This window comes from Bufo bufo, chromosome 3 (assembly GCF_905171765.1).
Source record: "Bufo bufo chromosome 3, aBufBuf1.1, whole genome shotgun sequence".
Lineage (NCBI taxonomy): Eukaryota > Metazoa > Chordata > Amphibia > Anura > Bufonidae > Bufo > Bufo bufo.
This window is the reverse complement of record NC_053391.1, coordinates 427,662,400-427,683,144: the sequence shown is the minus strand read 5'-3', so window position 1 is coordinate 427,683,144 and position 20,745 is coordinate 427,662,400. Positions and strand designations below refer to the sequence as shown.

Below are 20,745 nucleotides of genomic sequence, written 5' to 3'. Positions count from 1 at the left end.
GGGCGATACTGGTGCGTCCCTGGATGGGACCATGGCATTGATTGACAGATTTGGTAGATTCTCTGGACTTCAGATAAATTGGCAAAAATCCTCTTTGATGCCAATAGATGGGCAGGCTTTGTCAGGTAGACAAGCAAATAGCCTGGTGCCATGGGTGGATAAATTTAAATATCTGGGACTATATATAACACCGAGACTATCGGATTTTGAAGACCTTAATCTATCCCCATTGCTAGCTACTTTCAGGCTTAAAGTAAGGTCATGGTGTAGACTCTTTCTTTCGGTTGTAGGTAGAGTTAACCTTTTAAAAATGGTTATGATGCCCCAGTTACTGTATATACTGAATAATGCTCCCGTATGGATACCCCAGGATAGATTTAAGAAAATTCATTCTATATTTAGGGATCTTACTTGGAAATACGGGCAGGCTAGGATTAAACTGGAGACATTGCAATATACTAAGTCGGAAGGGGGCCTGGCTGTCCCCAATGCATGGATTTATTTTCTGGCTTCCCAGTGTCAACATTTCAAAGGATGGATTGAGTTGCAAGCTACAGATATGACAGGGCAGATATTGCAACATTGGTTGGGCAGTAGAGACCTCATGGGTATTTTGGAAGGCTCAGGGATGCATGCTGGGAGAGAAAAGCTCCCTCTTATTGAACTTATGAAAAAAGTTTGGGCAAAGGTGAAGCAGATAAGAGGTGTAGGTGGAATTAGTGAACTTTCCCCTATTGGAAAGAATCATCTGTTGCCCGAATTTTTTGCCATACCAGGACTTAGGAATTGGGAAACTTATGGGGTGACGAGAATAGGCCAATTAATCAAGGATAAGGTATGTAAGACATTTCAAAACCTGCAGCAGGAATTTAATGTTCCTAAGGGATGGTTTTATCAATATCTCCAAATGAGGCATGCCCTTGGGGTCACACTGCGGAAAGGATGTGCGATTGCTCAAATGGAGGTGGTTCATAAGCTTGTTCTCCCGTCAGGAGGAGGGAAAAGAGGGCTGATATCACAGCTGTATGCTCTTTTATTGGGAAAATTCCTGGAGGGGTTTCCGCTCACAAGAATGAAAAAATGGGAGGCTGACGTGGGGGTTATGTCTAAAGACAAGTGGGAAGATATATTGTAAGGAGTCCCCAAGGTGTCCTTGAGCGAACAGGGCAAATTATCCCAGCTGTTTATTATACATAGAGTGTACAAAACACCGGTGTTTTTAAAAAAGGTTGGAGTAAGAATTGATGACAGGTTTTCAAAATGTATGGAAGAGGGAGCGGATCTGTTGCATATGCTGTGGTCGTGCCCAGTACTTGGTAATTATTGGGAGGAGGTAAGAAATATGATTAATAGTAGAATGACATTGAGAATCCAAAAGGACCCAAAGGTGTGTGTACTAGGATATGTGTCTGAGATTGGAGGAAATGAGTCGGTTAAGGTAGCTGTTGGGAGGTTGCTATATGTGGCCAGGAAATTGATTGCCATGAGATGGATCCAGGGAAGTCCGCCTACACTGAGTGAATTTGAACGGAAGGTGAATGACATGATGATACTTGAGAAAGGGGTGTATGTGAAGAGAGGATGTCCGCAGAAGTTTGAAAAATTGTGGAGTGATTGGTTATCTCACACTCATGTGGTTATATAGGCTCGTCAAAATCAAGACTAGTTATAAGGGAAGGGAGAGTTAGGCAAGGAGGGGGGGGGAAGGGATTTGATATGTATGATCCTTTGTTTCAAATCTATGTTTTAGCATGTATACACATTTGTACTGATATTGGTTAAACTGTGTGTCATTATTGGTACGGTTACTGTTATACTCTGATTTCACATGGTGGATAATGCAAGAAAGGAAAAAAAAACAACGAATTGTTTGGTGTAATATTCTGTATTTATTGTTTCAATAAAAACGAATTGATTTAAAAAAAAAAAAGTGAGTACTGTTATGCACACTTGTCCTCAAGCTATATACTATGTGCTGTATATATGACAGTGAAGTCCCTTTTTTTTCTGGTTAGATAGGTAGAGTATTGGAGAGGAACACCTTTATCTTACCAGCTTTTAGGCTGGGTTCAGACCTGAGCGTATTTGATATGCGCGTTTAACGTGCGTTTTTGTCGCGCGTTTTTATGCGCGTTTTTTGCAATAGTAAACGCGCGTTTGACGCGCGTTTGTGTGATTGACTGCAATGTCCTATGGCCACAAACGCGCGTCAAAACGCCCCAAAGAAGCTCAAGAACTTGTTTGAGCGTAGGGCGTTTTTCAGCGCGTTTAAACGCGCTGTAAAACGCTCAAGTGGGAACCCGGGCCATAGGGAAGCATTGGTTTTCATGTGTTGAGCGTTTTACAGCGCGTTTGAACGCGCTGTAAAACGCTCAAGTGTGAACCCAGCCTAAGTGTACTCGAGGTGTAGAGGTGGACGGTGCAGAGAGGAAGGTGCAACCTCTTACTGCTTTACTGATTAAACCAGAATCTTGAGTAAAAACTAGGGACTGCCAAGTCTGGTGGCAAATTAACTTAGAGTCAATGTCCAATTACTCTTTTATGCAAAAATCTGTGCTGCTTGGACATAGATTTAACATACTACACTCTAGCCTGAACGCTTACATCCCAACTAGTGGAACAGGGAAGATTAATAAAATCTAGGAATGCTGATTCAACAGAAGATTAATTATGAATTCAGTAGCAAGTCCCAATTTTGCTCACTAAGCTGAACATACTATCGCCTAGGATTGCTACCATCCCTCATACTTGCAAGCACACATTGCCGACATGCCTATTTAATATAATATATATGTTCATAAAACACCTTCTAACATGATCTTTATATGTATCTTTCTGATTGGCAAGAATTGCTTGAAGACTGCATTGAAATAACCATAGATGGTAAAATATATACCTTCTTCTACATAAAGATTAACTAAGATGAATGTTTCATCCAATTTAATACGCCGTAGCAGCAATAAAACTGCAAAATTTTAATAACATTGACATTTTATGTTCTCCCTGGTTTCTTCTGGGTTTCCCTCTACACTTCACAAACATATTAATTAAAAAGGTTGTCACAGAACAGAAAACTCTTTTTGAAAATGATTCTGTTTTTGGCAGCCCCAGCAAATAGTTGATTATGCCTGGGGAAGTTGCTGCCAGTTAGGCATTTTTCCCATAATCACTGCTACAGGGAAAATGCAGGATTACATGGCAGCCATTCAGATGAATGACCATCCATCTAAGACGTCCACGTTGGCTGACTGTTCTGGCTTACAGCATACAAAGCTTAATATATAATTAGTCACATTATAAACTAATCCTACCTGGTCTCTTGTGCACAATGTTATTGGAAGAGTGAAAATTCAAAAATTCTTTGATAGGACCCCATACACACACACACACACACACATTTATAGTAGGAGATATGGAGAGGGGCTGTGTTGAAGAGGCCTTAGTGTATGGGTCTGAGATAGGGAAATCAGATGTGAGCTCTGAATAACAGATGAAGAAGTGATCCACTCAATTAAATTCCCTAAGAAGGTATTTTAAAATATTTAGTTTTTCTTTTTCTTTTTACAGAAACAATCCCTTTTAATGAGGGTTTTCAGGATCAGGATATTGATGACCCATCTCAGGATAGTCCATCAACATCGGATTAGTGGGGGGCCGACTCTCAGCACCCCATCACCTGTTTGAAGGGGCTACAACTGATTGTTACAGGACCTACACCAATCTGATTTTGATGCCATATCTTACAAACAGACCTTCAATATCTTGATCATGGAAAACACCATTAGAGAAGACGTTACTACTCCTAACCTGCCTGGTTTAATAATCAATTGCATTCTAATTGAAATGACAATTCTGAAGTATTGTTTCTTGTGACTCCATGTTGTTCTGTTCCTCTATTATTCCTATAGACATATTGACATATGGATGTTACTAGTTGGGATTGAGTCCCTGCACAACCTGACACTGTCCAATCACTGCTTCCAGTGGCAGACTGTGCACTCATCTTTGACAAAGGGAATGGTAAGACTCAGTTGGCAATTTATTCATGAACTTCTAATAGGAATAATAGAATAATTGCACGACAGAGTCGTAAGAAGAGATGTTTAAACATTGTTAGACATGTCAGGATAGGTGACAGGTCCTCTTTCAGTAAATGGGAAATCATTTCTACAGAAATGCCACAAATAGGTTGTGCTGCAATTAAAAATTTAAATACAGCAAACACAGCAAAAACTGATTCTTCACCTCAACATACAATCAGGATTTTTTTTAAACAAACACAGTAAGTGAATACTTTCCATATCTCTTCACATACCTCTTCACAATTTCCTCCTGATGAAGCTACTGCAGCTCGCAAACTGCTGCTCTCCAACGTTCCGGTAACTTTTCTACGTTCATACTCTAACAATGTCATCTGCATCTGAGCCGCAAGTGCCAATGCCTTCTCTCTTCTTTCATTTACCAATGGAATTTTCAGATCTTCCTCCAGTCTACTATTTTCCTTGCATTTAAAATAGCATATGTTCTGTGCATCTGTGTTGCATAAAATATTGAAAAATGATTACAGTGCATGCTCTCATGATTTACATAGATGAATATATAAAGTTTAAGCGAGACACTGTTCAGTTAATCAATGGTGGTTTTAGTTGCCCCTATAGATTCCCTTTAATGCTGTTATTACAAAATGTAATATCTGAATTAAAGATAAACATTGAAATATAGAAGGTCAATAATTCTTATAATGTGATCTTTAAAAAAACCTTGTATGGGCACGGCCATAACGTGGCCAAGATGCAGCCACCATGCATCTTCAAGAGTTAAATGGGTTTTTAAGCATTAGGATAGGTCATCAATGTTAGATCGCTGTAGTCTTAATCCTGGCACCCCTGCCGATAAGCTGTTTGAAGAGGCCATGGCGTTCATGCTAGCGCTACGGCCTCTTCACTGCATGCCATCTAGATTGTAGCAGTGGTACACTGTAAGTATAACTGCTGGTCTTATTTACTTGAAAGTGATAAGCAGTTGTAATAACTGCAAGTTACACAGCATGCAGTTAAACAGTGAAGAACCCCCGCCAATCTGATATTGCTGGCCTATGCTCATCAATATACTAGCGCTACACAACCCCTTTAGTGGCTTGCATTGTTAGTGGCCACGCGCTATCCCCCTAAACCACTTAGCCATTAACAATGATGTGGAATAAACAGTTTCTAATGAGTTCAATGAATGCCATGACTTGCGGGACCATGTGGTTCTACCTGTCTGGTGATCAAGTCACAGCCACACCTTTTGGTATTACTCTTAGTAAATTAATTAAGTAGTACAACATGATTGATTAAAGGCTAAGTCCACCTTCAGAGGCAATTTTTGCTTATGATTGCAATTTACTAATTTTTGCCTAAAAATCATATTTTCAATTGTCCTTTATTAAAAATATTGATCCGTTCAGTCACAAAGGGTTGACTGGTACTTTCACTTTCAGCCGGACATCTAATAAACCTGAGAAATAACAAATTTTTACAATGTCATAGCAGAGATAAGGAGACCATCAGCTCCCCAACTGATGGAAAAGAGAGAAAATCCACAGGCTGCTACTACAGCATCTAATGATTAAAGGCTATGTACACCTTAGGGGGAAATTTTTGTTTATGATTGCATTTCACACATTTTTGGCTAAAAATCATATTTGTAATTGGCCTTTATTAAAAATATTGAGCCATTCTGTCACAAAGGGTTAACTGTTTTTCTAACTGTGTGACTGGTACTTTCACTTTCAATATGTGCCGGTCATCTAATAAACCTTATCTCTAAACTACTAAGAGGTCATAAACACTTATTTAAGCCAATTCTTATCAGTCGGATAGGAACTGAACTATAACGAGTGTTTATAATGTCAAAGAGCAGAGATAAGGAGACCATCAGCTCCCCAACTGACAGAAAAGAGAGAAAATCCACAGGCTGCTACTACAGCATCTGAGCTATGTACATTAAAAAGGATTCCAATTGAAAAAAAAAAGATTTTTAGCTCAAACTTAGTACAATGCAATAATAAAAATAAAAAAATGCCCCCAAAGGTGTACATAGCCTTTAAGGCTTCATATTTTCCGTTTCTAAGGGGGCATGCACACATTCATATATTTTGTGGATCTGTGTGCCCATTCATCAAATTATTTAACATATCCTGTTCTTGTCCATATTGCAGATGAGAATGGTCATTTCTATTGTTGGGAGTGAGGGAAATGGGAATGCAAATGGAAGGTAACTGTATTTTGCGGATCCGTTGTTTACAGAATGAAACATGTAAGAACATGACATTGCATGAAGCCTCAAAACATACATATATTTTCCTGCAACTTTTTCACTTTATGTAGAATGAATTAATTTCTAAATATAGTCTATCCAATAACAATATGAAGGATTAACCATGTCTCATTTATCTCATATAAAAAGAGGATTATAGATATAATTGCAAAACACTTACCACTAATTTGCTAATTAGCAAGCAATCATTTGCTTCATGTATGAAAAATAGAATAACCATGTTTTAATAACCTTATTTAATTTATAAAAATGGAGAACCTTGAGAGTTCAAATGCATCAGTTGGGGCAGACAGACGCTAAATTTAGGGTATGCTAACACATGGTGGATATACTGCAGATTATCTGCCACAGAACTGCATGTGCAAAATCTGCAATGTATTACAATATTAGCAAAATAGATAAGATTTCAGTCAATCTCATTTGCAAATGGCATCATAAACTAACACGCAGTACAGATTTTAAAGTCAATTTATTCTGCAGAGTACATTTTAACTTGTGCAATGCATAGGGTGAATTTCATGCAAATCCGAATGTGGAAATCATGTTGTGGAAAATCTGCCCATGTGGCTGTACATAACGGTATAGTAGGAGTAGCAGCACATAGGGGTATACTGGCCTTATATGTGGTGGTGCACGCGGTGTTAGACGCCAGTCCGTAGCGTCCCTCCAAGCAGGCATCCATAAATCAACGAAACCGCAGCACTCTCAACGAAACGTCGCATGAATTTGATGGAACAAAGGATACAAAAAGAGACGAGAGAGTGCTGCGGTTTCGTTGATTTATGGATGCCCATGTGGCTGTACAACCACGGGGCGCGGTGGGGTGGCACTTGTGACGTGGCCGTCCTGCATTCAGGAATTGAAGGTCCCACACACCCATTAATAATATGGTCCTACTAAACAGTGCGGTCTCATTAGTATAATTAGAGCCCGCTGCGGCCCCTACGGCCGTGCAGTACTTGAACACATCTGTATCAGAAGCGCCACAGGACTGCACTGTGTGGTAATACGTTAGAATAAATTCTCATTCAGTAAATCTACCTATATTTATCTTGAGGGGAATTTGGCATGGCCATTATTGGTCAGTTTTGCTTAATTCTGGGTTGCCATTATTTGAAAAGTTGCTTTTCACTCCAGGCCATGTCCCCCCCACTTTGACTGACAGGGACAGGTAGTAAAGACATACTCATGCCAAGCGATCTTCTGCCATGTACTGCACATGCTCCTAGCTGTACGAGCTGCTTTGGGGACAAGACATGAGTACGTCTTCACTGCCTGGCCCTGTCAGTCAAAATGGTGGGAGCGTGGCCTAGAATCAAAAGAAGCTGAAATGCACTTGTTGCACCCAGGGGATAATTTGCACAGTATAAAAAATGCTATTTTCTCCAAATTCGTATTTTTTACGGATCCGTGTTTTGCTGGACCGCAAAACACATACGGTCATGTGCATGAGCGCCAACTTCCAGGCATGCCACGGCTATTACGTCTAAGGCCACATGTACATGAACGTATTTTGTTTCCCTATCAGTTTTTTTTTTTTTTTTACGCCTAGGATGTGGACCCATTCATTTCAATGGGTCTGCAAAAAATGCATCCGTATGTCCGCTCCGTAGCCCCGCAAAAAATATATATGCGGACAAGCATATGCATTGTTACAATGGATCCGCAAAAAAAAACTGATGCAACAGGGATGTCACACATACGTCATCCGTATTTTTTGCAGTGTAGCCTAATAGGCTGCTTGTCAGTGTAGCTTTGACAGGCCTAACGCATTACAATACAGTATACAGTATTAAGGGATTGAAATTGTAAATTTGAAATCCCTTAGTGGAATAAAAAAATAAATTAATTAATGAAAATAATGAACACAAGAGTTTAAATTAATGATTAAAAATGGCCGAGATAGGAGCTGTATATGACAATGCACTTCATTTTTTTAGGTGTATGTCAGAAAGAAGAAAACTGGCTGCACAGGTAAACACAAGATTCTGAAATATATGTTTGTCTCAATTTATATGCACCTTAAATTCCCATAAATCTTATCAGCAGTAATAAGATTTAATATTTTCCTATCTATTGGCTCTATCACGTTGACTCTGCAGCATTAGTAAATGAATTCTTGCTCTTAGCATTATTAGCATACGGTCACACATAATACAATTTAATTATTAAACGTAAAAAATTGAGCAATTTATAATGTTGACACAGCTACTTTAAACTGTCGGGGCAGAATATACTTTTGGACTCGACCTTAAATAATTTTATCATAGTTCTAATATCCACAAACTAATTTCCATTCAAATAACCCAGCTACAATAATTGTCTTGGTTCCTTCAAGGCAGAAATCTCAATAGAAATTCCATAATGAAGCCATTTGCTGTTATTAAGACACATATGTATAAATACGCTACAGATTTTCTAATGTGATGATTAGAAATGAGCGAATTTCATATTTTGAAATTCGTTTACACTTTGTTTGTTGGTAAAAGGGGAATTGCGTTATGGATTCCGTTACCACGGACAATAACGCAATTCTATGACGGAATGCGTTTAGAGGCATTCCATTATTCATTCCGTCATAATATAAGTCTATGGGCTGCAAAGCGGATCCGTTTGAAGATCCAGCTCAAAATCTTGTGCAGTGCGTGATGACATTGCACTGGCTGGAATGGTGACATCATACGTACCACGCACAAGATTTCACACAGGATCTTCAATCAAAATGGCTGCGGAGGACTCTTCGCGTGCAAATGGATGAGGTAAGTATGATTGTTTTTTTTGTTTGTTTTTGTCATATTGCAGTGTGTTCATAAACATTCTGTCACACAAATGTCACAATAACAATGTCATGTCATCCCCTGATACATGAAGGCAAACTATGTCTCCTCTAGGACAGGAAGGACCTTGCACTAATTATTCACTGTAAGAAAGAGACACTACAGCATGACTTTTAATAATTTATAGATTAAATCTAAATTCCAAAAGAATACCTGCGGCTGAGAGAATAGCTGGAGGAGACATCCCATTTGCAAGGGCATGAGCTAATAGCGTTCTCCTTCCTACTATATCCCTTAGGCAACGTCCCAATCAAACAGGAAGACCAAATGGTCACCTTGAAAAGAGCAGCGCGTTCCTAAAAGTCTGTCCCTGTGGTTTGCCTGGCAGTCGTGCAGAGGCTGTTTAATAGCAATTATGCAGAGCCGACAGTAAGAAGCCACACAAGGAGCCACGGTAGCTCTGTAGAATTGCTGCCCATTCCTCTGAACCAAAATTCATGTCAGGCCGCTCTTTTAAAGAAAAACATTCAACCTTCCTGCTGCATTCTACCAGAAATATAGGTGTTACAAATGTTATTTTCCTCCAGTGATGATGCCACTAGCCACAGAAATTAGAATTCTGATTTTATGTATAAATTAAAAGTTAAATATTATCGGTAATTTATGTTATGTTTAAGGGTCCATTTCTTTCACTAAATAAAAATATCACACTAATTTGTGTTTTGTTCTGCTGTGATTTCATTGTGCTCTTTATTTATAGGCTGTGCTGCTCCATCATGTTGCTATGATAATGATATATTAATATGTTGTCCTCTGTGATAGTGATATAACAATAGCTTAAATGGGTTTTTTATATACAGGCTGCAATCTATTCTCATGATGTCACAACAGTTTCCGTGTATTTATAGGCTGTGTTCCTTAGAAGTGATGCAACAATATGTGTGCATTTTTTGGTTGTGCTCTATTGTGTGTAGTGTGTATAATTGTACACTGTGCTCTAGTCTGAAATACAGTGTTCGTATAATGATATGTAAAAATCTGTGACATTGTGATATTGTGTATATTTATAGGCTGTACTCAATTTTTTAGCTGAGCTCTGCACTGGCTACTAGATGATTCTCTGTAACGGGTCAGGTTTCTTGATGCAGTTTTGGAAGCCAAAATCAGGAGTGAATCATAAAAGTAGAGAAAGTATATAGGACAGATATGACTCACTCCTGGTTTTGGCTTCCAAAATGAATGCAGAATCCTGATTGTGTAGTCGTACCTTAATACAATATTTTATAAAAGATGCTCAAAGCTACACAATTTAATATGAGTTCTAAAATGTAAATTGATAGGACATACAGTGATCCCTCAAGATACAATGGCCTCAGGATACAATATTTTGAACATACAATGGTGTTTTCTGGGCCATCATAAGTTGAAACTAGACTCAACATACACCTCGGACTCAGATCCAACCAATCAAGGCCACTTCTTTGATAACATAGCTTTATTAGTTGCTAGTTAGCAGCCATTCCTGACTGTAATATGTAATGACTTGTTTTATCTGTCTTAGTTATCTGCTTATTTTTCTTAAATCTCATTTTTTTTGTATCTTGTATGGCATTTTGGGGCTTTGGAACCAATTACTCAACTTACAATGGCTTCAACATACAATGGTCGTCCTAGAATCAATATTGTAACTTGAGGGAGCACTGTATACTGTACAATCATATATGTATGAAGCCTAACTATGTCTTCTGACCAAAGAAACATGTATTTACTATATCAATTCATACAATTCACTTTTATTTATTTTAACTAAAAAGATGTGTATACCTGTATTTCCATTCTTCATTTGGAAAACATTTGGGCTAATCACAGGAGTGACCGTAGAAGGCAGAGGTGGAGTACCCATTCCTTCAATCATATACACAAAGTCACCAATCTGGGGAAGGACAAATATACAAATTATAATTGCTGACAACAATGCTTTTTGTTACTGTGCATACAGATATTTAACCTATGAAAAAATATTGGATAAAATGCTTCACATCAGCACCAATATTAGTTATCTGCTATGCTCAGTTTGACTCTGTTCTGCCATGTTTCCCTCATTTTTGACAGGAGAAAAAGTACTATCTGCAGGACTTTTTTCTTCCGATAAAAATAAAAGAAAGATGATGGAAAGGAGCTTTTTGTTTTTTTAACATTGAAGTCAATGACAGAAAAGGAAGGTGTTCCATTTGTATCTTTTAATCAATCAACTTAACAGATCAATATTTTCTGTCCATTCCTTTGATGGAACAGAACAATGAAAGAGGCAACTCAGATGTGAACTTAGCCATACCATACAACAATCTGAAGAACAGTAACTCAAACAGGTTGCAATGTAATTGTGACACATGAATCGTTTTCATGTACTTTTATCTATTTGTCTCCAGAATGTGTCACAGAAAGTTATCCAAAATATATTCCTATATACCTCATTACATTAATGTACATTATTCATTTTAAGGAAACAACGATAGCATTGGGCACAGGGAAAATTATTTGAAAACTATAAATTCTATTTTACTTGCTTTGACAAAAATGTTATTATATAGGTCAGTTTTTGAAACCCGTTTAGATGTTACTGAAACCACTTAAAGATTAAGTGGAATGTATAACTTTTGTATCGATCTTCTGTAATCTCTTTCCCTATAGTTACATGCAGCAATAGTGTTATCTGCAATGTAACTCTCAAACTCCCTAATTAAACACTGGGAACTGCCGCATATCTCCCCAATCAAGTTGTCTGTCGATGATTTCCACTCTTACACACACCATGTACATATAACCTGACAGCCCTTTTCTGAATGATTAATGGTAGCTCTCAGACTACAGATAGGAAATGCTTTCTCACATTGAAGATCTCTAGATTAACTTTCTGAGTTAAAGTTTTTCTAACAGACCACAACCATAATTGAATCTAATGTATGCAAAGATATTGAGCAGGAAGCAGCTATTTTTTTTATTTTTAATACATTTAAAGGGATATTCTACTTTTCACTAATATGGTATTAACAGACTAAACCAGTGATGGCTAACCTCCATCACTCCAGCGGTGGTTAAATTATGATTCCCAGCATACTCCATTCATTTCCATGGATTTCTGAGATCAGCCAAGCAAGTGTGCATCTTGGGAGTGGTAGTTTTACCACAGCTGGAGTGCCGGAGGTAAGCAATCATAGGACTAAACCTTTCTGTCTCCAAAAACTGATCATGGTGATCAGCGGATTTATTCCTGCTACTTCATCCTCAGTCTCACAGCTGACGCATTATTGTGGGTCAGCGGATCACTGGTAAAGGTCAGTCTCATTTGGGAGGAAGTTGCTGATTGGATAGCCTCTCTTTAAATATTTTTGGTTTCTACTGTGATCTTGCCAGTGATAGTGTAAGCTCTAAGTTTTGGATCCAAAAAATCCTTCAATCCAGTTTCATGTTTGTGTAGTTCTTGGGGTTATTCCAATCCATATCTTGTTTTCTGAGTCTTGTAGTTTGTTTGTGTCTATACTGTTGAAATTGTCTTGCTTGTTTTCAGTTTAGCTCTGCAGTTTTTGTTTTTTCTCTGGGCCCTAGCAACCTCCTGCTGCTTGTGGTAGGGTCAGTATTTCAGATGAGGATTTTCTACAGTGACAGCGAGGGTCATTGGTATTTGATTTGATGGTCAGTATTTACAGATAGATCTAGGGAAAGATTCTGGGAAAGCTAGAGTCAAGTTTATTTATGGACCATTTTCTATTTTTGGTTATCTTCATCAGTCTGCTTCATTACTTGACTGTCATCATCATATGTCTGCTTCATTACCTGACTGGCATCTCCTTCATCCATTGTGATATCCTTTGTTTAACATCATCATTCAGTTCAGTTCCTATCATCTATTGGTGAGTTTGTACTTCTATATAATGTATTTGCATGCTAGTGTTAATATGTACTTCACAGTTCAGGTCTACTGAAAGTCCCAAGAGACACCATTAGTGCCCGGAAAAAGAGTTTATCCATGTTCTGTTCTGTAGTATGACAAGCTACAAATCTGAGGTTTAGCCAAAGATTTCTGGAGAGTACTGTGGTTAATATACATTTTTCCTATGTGCATTTTAGGCCATGTGAATATACCCTAACTATTCATACCTTATCTTTAGAGTCAAGTAAATGGATTCAGAATGTGAGTCCATTAACTGCAGTTCCCTGGTTCACAAAAAAGCATAATTCCCCTAAAATGTCAATTTAGAAAATATTCCATATATTTTCCTATATTATAATATATTTATTATATGTTCCTATATTATAATATGTATATATGATTTTTTATATTTCTTAAAAAACAAAACAAAAAAAAACACCATAATATGTTTGCCAAGCATCTATGGAAGTAGTATTGTGAGTATTAGATATAGCCATGTACGTAGATACAATGTGAACAAATCATTCATCATGACCAAATTGGAAGACGTAAATGTTATATCTCATAGTTTAGTCTGTGAACACCACATTGGTAGAAGTGACACATTCCTTTACATACCTAGAAAAAGACAAAAAAAATGCTTATTGCTGAAAACTTTTTCATACTATATCCATGTACTGTATATATTCAGGATTGTGGGTGATTAAAAAGAATCCTAACTTCTATTTAGAATCATCCCTAAATAAAGCACAATGACGCTGCAGAACACCCAAAAAGACTAGGAAGTCCAGTATTTGTTGGAGGGAGGGGAACTGACAAGCACTGTGTGTCACAAGATGGAAGCTGTCACTTTATGAGAGTGCTACCTATTCTGTAGTGTAAATACAAAAAAGGATGTAGTTTCTCTTCAGAATGTATTCAGGTACAAAATTCTCCAAGAGCATCATTGCTCTACACCAGGGATGGCCAACCTGAGGCTCTCCAGCTGTTGCAAAACTAAAACTCCCAGCATGCCCAGACTGCCTACTGCTATCGGTCTACAGCAGGTCATGGTGGGAGTTGTAGTTTTACAACAGCTGGAGAGCCACAGGTTGGCCATTCCTGCTCTACACCTTCAAAATCCAAAGCATTTGTCACATCACTTCAAAACTTCCTGTAACATCTCTGTATAGATAATGCATAAACAGTTAGCAAATAGTCTTGGAATTCACCACATGTAGTAACATGTATATGTGTCCTGATATTGTTATTGAACAATTTTGTAAACAAACCAAATTCAATTATTCCTTGTCACATACACTGAGATAAGGGGAAACTGCACCTGGCATGACCATGCAATGCGTGGTAGTAATTCATCTGAATGGCTGGCAGATATTGCTATACGCATGTATTTATAGCAGGACATGGATTATAACAAAGTATCCAACCACTACCAATACTAACAGTATTCAATTCACCAGTAGTATCTAACATAGTAATCCAGAGGGTGAAGGAACATAAAATGTAGCTTTTAACTATGCTATCAATAAAAGCATGATATCCAATAAAACAATAGAGATCCTCTAGAGTGTTGTCCCTCTGCTAATGAATGAGAGGGATAAAAATAAACCAAAAATACACAGAGTTAAGACCAGGGTACACAGTATCACCCACCATCCAGAGACATCGGAAATACAACCAATATGGTCATAAAACATCCTGTGTTCCAGTGGAGTGCCTCAAGGATTCGGACAAGCATTGGTATGAGTCTGAGAAGTAAGCGGTCATCTGTACCCGTATTACACCCAGCAGAGGGACTACAGTGGCCTTGATATACCGTGCCACAAAGTAACCATTCTGACAAGGGTGACCGCTTGACCCAGTTATAACAAGCAATTTAGTAACCCTAGCCCATTATCTCGACATGCCAAATTTCATCATAGTGCTCAATAGGGGACATGGGAAAGTTAAGAAGGTTGTACTACACAAAGCTGGGGTGGTGAGTTATGTTTACTCCAGCACACCTTGGGTCAGCGTAAGTCCGCTGCATATGGCAGCAGCCACTTACCTGTCCCTTGCTTGTTTAAAATACCAGCGTTCTCACTGCCTCTTGTACATCCCACACTGGTCAGTATTATGTCATTGCGCTGCACTGGGCTCAACAGCGGGAGGGATACACTAGACGGTAATTGCCAGGAGACAGAGAAAGTGTCCTTGGCAATCTTAGTAGCAGGCAAAGTGCCTGTTAGTGCTACCAAGAGTGCTAGGTATCATGAGCAAGTCAAAGATGCATGAAACAATTCCAAAGCAGAGGGAGGCAGATTCTAGCTACAGTATAAGCAGTATAGTAATGTAGGTAGACCAAGATTACTGCAAAGAAGCATGGGCAACACCAAACTGCTAAAATACTATCATTTTAAATAGAGATGTGATCATAATGAAACACATTGCCAGGGTGATGATAAAGAGAGATATTGTGATAAGCCATTCCTATGCATTGCTGCCATAAGAGAAGTAGCAACCAAAACAGCAGTGATAAAGTTGTCCCAGGGTTAAACGAGGAGCATGTAGATGATATAATTGAAACATGCCTAGAGGATCTAGGGATACATGTGTATTGCCTAAATGAAGCAGGCCCTCAGGTGAGACTGTGTTGAGTAGAAAAATCCAATGGGCCTTCCTTTGGAGACTCTTAGGATCCCAGTTGACCCGTCGCATGGGAGGTTTTACAATTTCCATGTCCACACATTTAATGCAGTTAGGGTCCCCACCATGCATGGTGTGTACATATCATGCCAGGCGATATCCTGTTATAAATATCCCCCAGATGGCTGCCGATTCGTCTATGGATCTAACAAATGGTCTTGTTACTGATAGTTACAAACACAAGTGGCTTTATAGACTACCCTCAGGAATGGCAGTTTATAAAGTCATTGTTCATGAAGATACATCCCAGGCTGGTACTTGTGAAAGTTTTGTTTTATTAGATATCTTGTTTTTATTAATATCATAATCAAAAGTTATGTTTTAAGCACATGCATGGGGCAACCCTTTATCACATGGAGATATGTCCTAACTTTCTTCTGTTTTATAACCAGTCACAGGGTGGGGTACCAAAACACAAAAAAATACTGAACACTTACCTCTTCATTGGTGAAAATGATAGCACAGTAGCGTTTGCCAAGTTCAAATGGAAGAAAATTAACTTGTAAGTTAGTGGACATGCCATTTTTCAAGAAAATTGAGTTTACTGGGCAGAAGTACTGACGCAGCAGATTTGACTTGCAATCTGTAAGCAAAAAATGCACTTGTTAGCATGAACACTATAGCAGACCGGGCTAGGACTCATTTTATTCAATAAAATTTTATGCCTTTTTCAAACTCAAACAATGGACAGTTAAAGGGGAAATCCAGTCAGAAAATATCTGACTGATGGAATTTGTAAATTGATTTCCACAACAAAGGAGGTTACAACTCTCTATAGTGTCTTAACCCCTTTGGTCCTCCTCCGAGATTTCACTTACTGGGGATTTCTGACAGAATATTATAAGCAAAGCTATATTGATTTGAATGGTGATAAAAATGTCTGAGCAGTTTTGGATCAGATTTTAGGTGCTATAGAAACATAGAATGTGTCGGCAGATAAGAACCATTTGGTCCATCTAGTCTGCCCAATATACTGAATACTATGAATAGCCCTTGGCCCTATCTTACCAATATATGAATTTGGATATTGGTGGATCCAAAGATCATAGATTGTGTGGCTGTGATCTTTTGACATATATCAATAACTTATTAAAAGATTATTTTTGGGTGGATTGCCACTTCAAATTGAAAACTGGCTTGGTCTTCAAATTGCATAAACAGCAACCTCCTAATATACACTAATTAACAAACATAATTTCTTTGGGCTTAAATCATACCTAACTTTTCAGCAACATTTGTATTAATCAACAGTACACTTTGAGGGAAATTTATTATGAGGAGAATATTTGAAGTCAGTTTTGCTGGAGTCTGCATTGGAGTACTTTATGTCACATTTATCAAATGTCACAGGTTGTTTGATAAATTTGGCTTGTCTTTAAACCTAGCACTTCTATCTAGAAAAGCCACTCCAGTTTTCCTACACCTTCGTCCTGGAGTGAGATTATGACTTTTTTGCAACTTTTAAAAAAAAGTCGCAATGATAAATCTGGTGTGGAACTCATTAACTCATAAACATAGCTAACCACACCCCCCCCCCCCCCCCCCCCATATTACTAAACTGGAGTGAGTTGTGTAAAAATGCAAAAAAGTCACAAAATATTGTGCAAATGCATGTAAAAAGTCACACATTTTTGCGAAAGCGCCATATTTTGCGATTTTTTGACTCCAGAATTCTGGAGTAAAGGTATGACAAATCAGGTCCTTTGTGTACATGAAGAATAACACTATTTCTGCCTATATTGTGGCTTGTATCTGGCATTTTTAGCAGTTTCCTCCCCTGTATACTAGATCTTTAGTTTTCTGTTTTCCCAGATCTAGTGGGTGAAGATTAGCTCCTATCCACTGCACACAGAAAGTACAGGGAAATTTGCTTCCTAACTTTCTCATACTCAATCAAAGAGTCATGGAGTATGTTACAGAATTGTACTGACCTATACTAATGTGAATAATGCCCTTGAACTGAAACTTCCTAGTTAGCTGTAGCAGTCACTCCTCCCCTTTTCTCTTAGTAGACTTATATGGTATGATGTAATCTGATCTTTCAGTGAGCAGATAGCCATCCTGGTCTCACCATGATTTCAAAGATTTCAGAGACAAAGTCATTTTGCAAAAGTGTGTGTGTGTCTGTGTGTGGTGGGGGGAGGTGAGAAATAGCTGATATCTCCAGAACAATACATTTTTCTCTGATAAGATATATAACGTTTATTAAAGTCACTTGTACTATTGATTTATGCAAATTTGTGGAAAAAGTTAGCAACCATTTTAACCCCTTGAGGACATCTGCCATACACTTGTAACCACGTCATCTGAGGTGGCTCTCCCCAGGAGAGCTGCATTGCTGGAACCTAAATGGCTCTCCTAGCGGCAATTGGGGAAGCCATTTGTTCCTTGTAGTAAGCCTTGGTCTCTCTCTGAATGACGAAGGCTGCAACAACTACAGGCAGGGCTCAATAGAAATGTACTAAATGCCCATAGGGTACAATTAATTGCAGTCTTTGAGACAAGTAATCTAACAATCAAATGTTTAAGTCACGTAGGGGGACTTAAAAACATTTTACACATATTTTAACCACTTCCTGACCACCCATTGACTATAAAAATCCTGGTCGGATGTTTCTAAACGTCTTTCAGAGATAGCGTGTAGCTGCTGTGCTGGAGGCCTGCTGTCAGTGACAGTAGGGCACCTAGGGAGAAGGCAGGGACAGTTCCAGGAGAAATCAATAGTGAAAAAAAAAAAAATAAGTGAAGTTAAATGTCTCCCAGAGTTCTTGTATGACCTTATGGGGGACACAAAGTGTAAAATAAAAAAATAAAAATAATAAAGTGTTTTATAAAAAAAAAATAAACATAAAAAGTTTCACATGTAAAAAAAATAAAATTTTCCCAATTAAGTCATAAAAAAATGTTAAAAATAGAAAAAAAATTGAAATATTTGGTATTGCCGCGTCCGTGATGGCCGGCTCTACCCCATCAGATGAACGCCGTAAAAAAGAAATAATAATAAACACTAGCCAAAACAGCTTTTTTATTTACCTCACCTCCCAAAAAACATAATTAATTGATCAAAAAGTTGTACGTACCCTCAGCCTGCAAAAAATCCTCACACAAGACCATAGCCAGAAAAATTTTAAAAAATATGGCTCTAAGAAAATTGCAACACAAAAACATGATTTTATTTTTGGGTAGCAAATTATGGGGAGATATATACTGTTATCTGTTTGGGCCTAAAGCACCATTTTCTTGTAAAAGAAAAAAATTTATTTTTAATTTTCACAGCCAAGGGTTATAAATTCTCTGAAACACCTGTTGGGTCAAAGTGCTCACTACACATCTTAAAAATTCCTTGGGTGGTGTAGTTTACAAAATGAGGTCACTTTTTGGGGGTTTTCAATGTGGGGGTACCTCAGGGTCTCTTCAAATGCAACATGGCAGACCATTCCAGCAAAATCTGCCCTCCAAAAATCATATGGTGCTCCTTGCCTTCTGAGCTCTGCCATGTGCCCATATAGTTGTTTATGACCACATATGGGGTGTTTCTGTAAACTGCAGAATCAGGGTAAAAAATATTGAGGTTTGTTTTGTTGTTAACCCTTGATGTGTTACAGGAAAAAATGTATTAAAATGGGATATCTGCAAAAAAAAGTAAAATTAAATTAAATGCTTAAAGGGTTAACAACATTTCTAAAACCAGATTTGAATAGTTTGAGGGGTATAGTTTCTAAAATGGGGTATTTATGGGTGGTTTCTATTATGTGAGCTCCTCAAATGGACTTCATACCTGGTCCTTAAAAAAATTGATTTGGGAAAATTGCTTCAAAATTTTTAAACCTTCTAACATCCCAAAAAAAATTAAATTACATTACTAATATGATGCCAACATAAAGTAGACATATGGTGAATGTTAATTAATGAGTATTTTATGAGGTATCACTATCTGTCTTAAAAGGAGAAAGATTCAAATTTAGAAAACAGTGAATTTATAAAAATTTTTGTTAACTCTTGGATTTTTTTTATAAATAAACGTGAAATATATTGACTCAAATTTACCATTAACATGATGTACACTGCGTCATGAGAAAATAATCTCTGAATGGCTTGGATAAGTAAAAGCATTTCAAAGTTATTACCACATAAAGTGACATATGTCAGATTTGCAAAATTAGGCCTGGTCAGGAAGGGGGCAAATGGCCCAGTCTGGAAGTGGTTAAAATATAAAAAATAAAAAAATCTTAAAAAATTCAACTCTCATAATAAAAAAACAATAAAAAAATAAAGAACATTTGCACCTCCGCCTTGCACTGCATGTAATATTAATATATAAACATATTTATTCCATACAAGAACGCAGCAACAGAAAAAAAAAATTGAAATGCCCAAGTTGGTGCTTTTTTGTCGCTTCACCTCACAAAAGAAATTTATAAAATTAATCAATAAGTCATACACATTCCTTATTGGTATCAATAAAAACTATTTTACAGATTGCCTTAAAAAATTGAGCCCCCACACAGCTCCGTAGACGTGAATATATAAATGTTATGGAGGTCATAATATGGCGATGCAAAGAAAAAAAATCATTTTTTTCAAAGTTTTTAAGTAATAAAACACAAGGAAAACTATATATATCTGGTATAGCTGTAATCATACTGACCTAGAGAATGATGGTAACGGGTCTGTTTTACAGCATAGGGAATGCCGTAAAAACTAAGCCCATAAAACTATGGCAAAGCTCTGTTTTTTTTCTCCCCAATTTCACCCCATTTGGAATTTTTTTTCCAGCTTCCCACTACATCATATGCAATAGTAAATAGTGCCATTACAAAATATAACTTGTCCTGCAAAAAACAAGCCTTCAAACAGTTATGTGGACTGTAAAATAAAAATGTTCTGGTTCCTAGAAGGCAGCGAGTAAAATTCAAAAACTGAACATTTTCCTGTTCTCATGGGGTTAAATGATATTGTGAATCTATCAATAGAATACAGTCCAGCCAGTCATTTAAAGGGTTTAAAATATGAACTAAAAGGAGGGGATGT

The 20,745-nt window shown here is 37.6% G+C and overlaps 1 protein-coding gene across 1 annotated transcript in view; it reads right to left on the bottom strand.

Annotated features, from left to right (window-relative positions):
• Positions 1-20,745, bottom strand: part of CFAP47 (cilia and flagella associated protein 47) — a 572,366-nt gene that overhangs the window by 317,283 nt on the left and 234,338 nt on the right. The window contains exons 43-45 of the mRNA XM_040424993.1: positions 16,152-16,297; positions 10,923-11,031; positions 4,316-4,533 (exon numbers count right to left, since the gene is read on the bottom strand). Of these exons, the coding sequence (XP_040280927.1) occupies positions 4,316-4,533; positions 10,923-11,031; positions 16,152-16,297 (473 nt within the window). The remainder of the gene's footprint in view (positions 1-4,315; positions 4,534-10,922; positions 11,032-16,151; positions 16,298-20,745) is intronic.